The sequence below is a fragment of the Argiope bruennichi genome, chromosome 6 (assembly GCF_947563725.1).
Source record: "Argiope bruennichi chromosome 6, qqArgBrue1.1, whole genome shotgun sequence".
Lineage (NCBI taxonomy): Eukaryota > Metazoa > Arthropoda > Arachnida > Araneae > Araneidae > Argiope > Argiope bruennichi.
In genome coordinates this window covers 17831820-17833653 of record NC_079156.1, presented here as the reverse complement: position 1 = coordinate 17833653, position 1834 = coordinate 17831820, and the positions used below count along the sequence as shown (strand labels likewise).

The window sequence follows — 1834 nt, the reverse complement described above, 5'->3', positions numbered from 1 at the left end:
GGTTCATGAAAGTATGTCAATTCGTCGTTATTGAGCAGATAGAGGCAGTTGTTAGAAATAAACTCCTCAATCTGCCGCCCACGAGAATTTGTAGTACAAGAACCCCACAAAGTACTATGTCCGTTAAAGTCACCTAGCAATATAAAAGGCTTAGGAAGCTGGTCCACTAAGTTGTCCAGATCTTGCTGACAGATAGCATCATGTGGCGGTAAGTAAATACAACAGACTGTGACTAACTTCCGTACATGAACTTGTACAGCCACAGCCTGTATGGAAGTTTGTAAATTCAGAGGCGAACTTGGATAGAGATTTGAAGTAAAGATACAAACACCTCCGGAATTGTGAGATCCTGTGTCTGCATCTTTCCGTACACAGTTGTAGCCACGTAGTTTTATGGGAATGTTTGGTGTCAAGAAAGTTTCCTGAACACCTAAGCAGACAGGATGAAATTTGTTAAAAATGGACTTTATATCATTTAATTTGGACCGAATGCCGCGACAATTCCAAGAAAGAAAGGTATCCATTAAGAAGTTCTTGTTGCAAGGGAAGAATTAAGGACATTGCTAGTAGGTTGCGAGGGATCGCAACTCATTTTAAGTTCTTCATCATCCTCCTCAGATGGATGAAGTGAGATAAATTCGGAACTCTTAGATGTTCCACCAAAAATACGTTAAGTCCTTATGGACGACACCCTGATTTGCTAGTCCCAGGGCGACAGATGTACGTAGCGTTGATTTTTTAAATTTCGTATTTAAATCTTTTGCAGATAGGCCTCGTTTTGATAGCTTCAGCTTGAGGGATTTATTGGATTTGGATTTTGTTTTTTGTGTTTCTGTTTGACGGGGTTCAGGAGTACTGGTTGTAGAGTTCTTTGTTTCAGAATCTGAATTTTTATGGTTGGGTTTTGTTTTTGGTTTGCTTTTTGTGCAGTTGTTGCATGAACAGTTTTCGCAGAATGGTTTCTGTACAGCAGCAGCATAACTTATGCCAGGTTTAGGGGTTTGGACCAAAACCTTTCGCCTGGCCTCAGGATAGGATAAGTTTTCTTTTACTTTAATTGCTACTATCTTTTTTTCTAATTGCCAGCGTTCACAAGTTCGGGAGAAAGATGTATGATTGCCTTCGCAGTTTACGCACTTTTCTGGTGCGCAACACTGCTGGCTGTCATGTCCCTTTTCTGCACAGCGGGCGCAAGTGAGGGTCCCGCGGCAGTTAGCTTTTGAATGCCCAAAGCGCTGGCATTGAAAACATCGCAAAGGGTTTGGAATATATGGCCGCACTGGTAATTTTATATAACCTGCATATAAAAATTCAGGTAATTTCGGACTATGAAAAGTAATGATGTAGTGTTTGGTGGGAAGGAGTTGTCCATTCCTGCGAATATTAATTTGGCGTACATTTGTCACTGCTTGCGGTTTCAGTTCCATTGTTATTTCCTCTAGCGGGACGTTAAAAAGCTCTCCACATGTAATTACACCTTTTGAATCGTTAAGTGACATGTGGGAGCTAACAGTAACGGGTATAGTTGCCAGAAATTTTAATTTTATGATTTGCTGGGCTTGCTTTTTGGAGCAAACTTCAACCAGCAAGTCACCAGAGTGCATTTTACGGATTGCTTTAACTTCACCAACAACTGCTGTAATTGCTTTTCGTACCAAAAATGGTGAAACGTTATTAAAGGTTTCTTGTTTTTCCGAGACTCTTTTTATGACAAAATATGTATCAAATGCTTGAGGAGATGTAAAATATATTTGTTTCTGATGCCCACTGAAGGGAGATTTCCGAGAGGAGCCCATACGATATTGAATAAGATTCAGGTCCAACGGCACCGCCC

General features: G+C 40.6%; 1 protein-coding gene across 1 annotated transcript; it reads right to left on the bottom strand.

Annotated features, from left to right (window-relative positions):
- Positions 1-647: 647 nt before the first annotated feature.
- Positions 648-1604, bottom strand: LOC129971319 (uncharacterized). The gene has a single exon (XM_056084954.1). It carries the CDS (start codon positions 1602-1604, stop codon positions 648-650), a length of 957 nt encoding a protein of 318 aa, XP_055940929.1.
- Between the last annotated feature and the right edge of the window lie 230 nt (positions 1605-1834).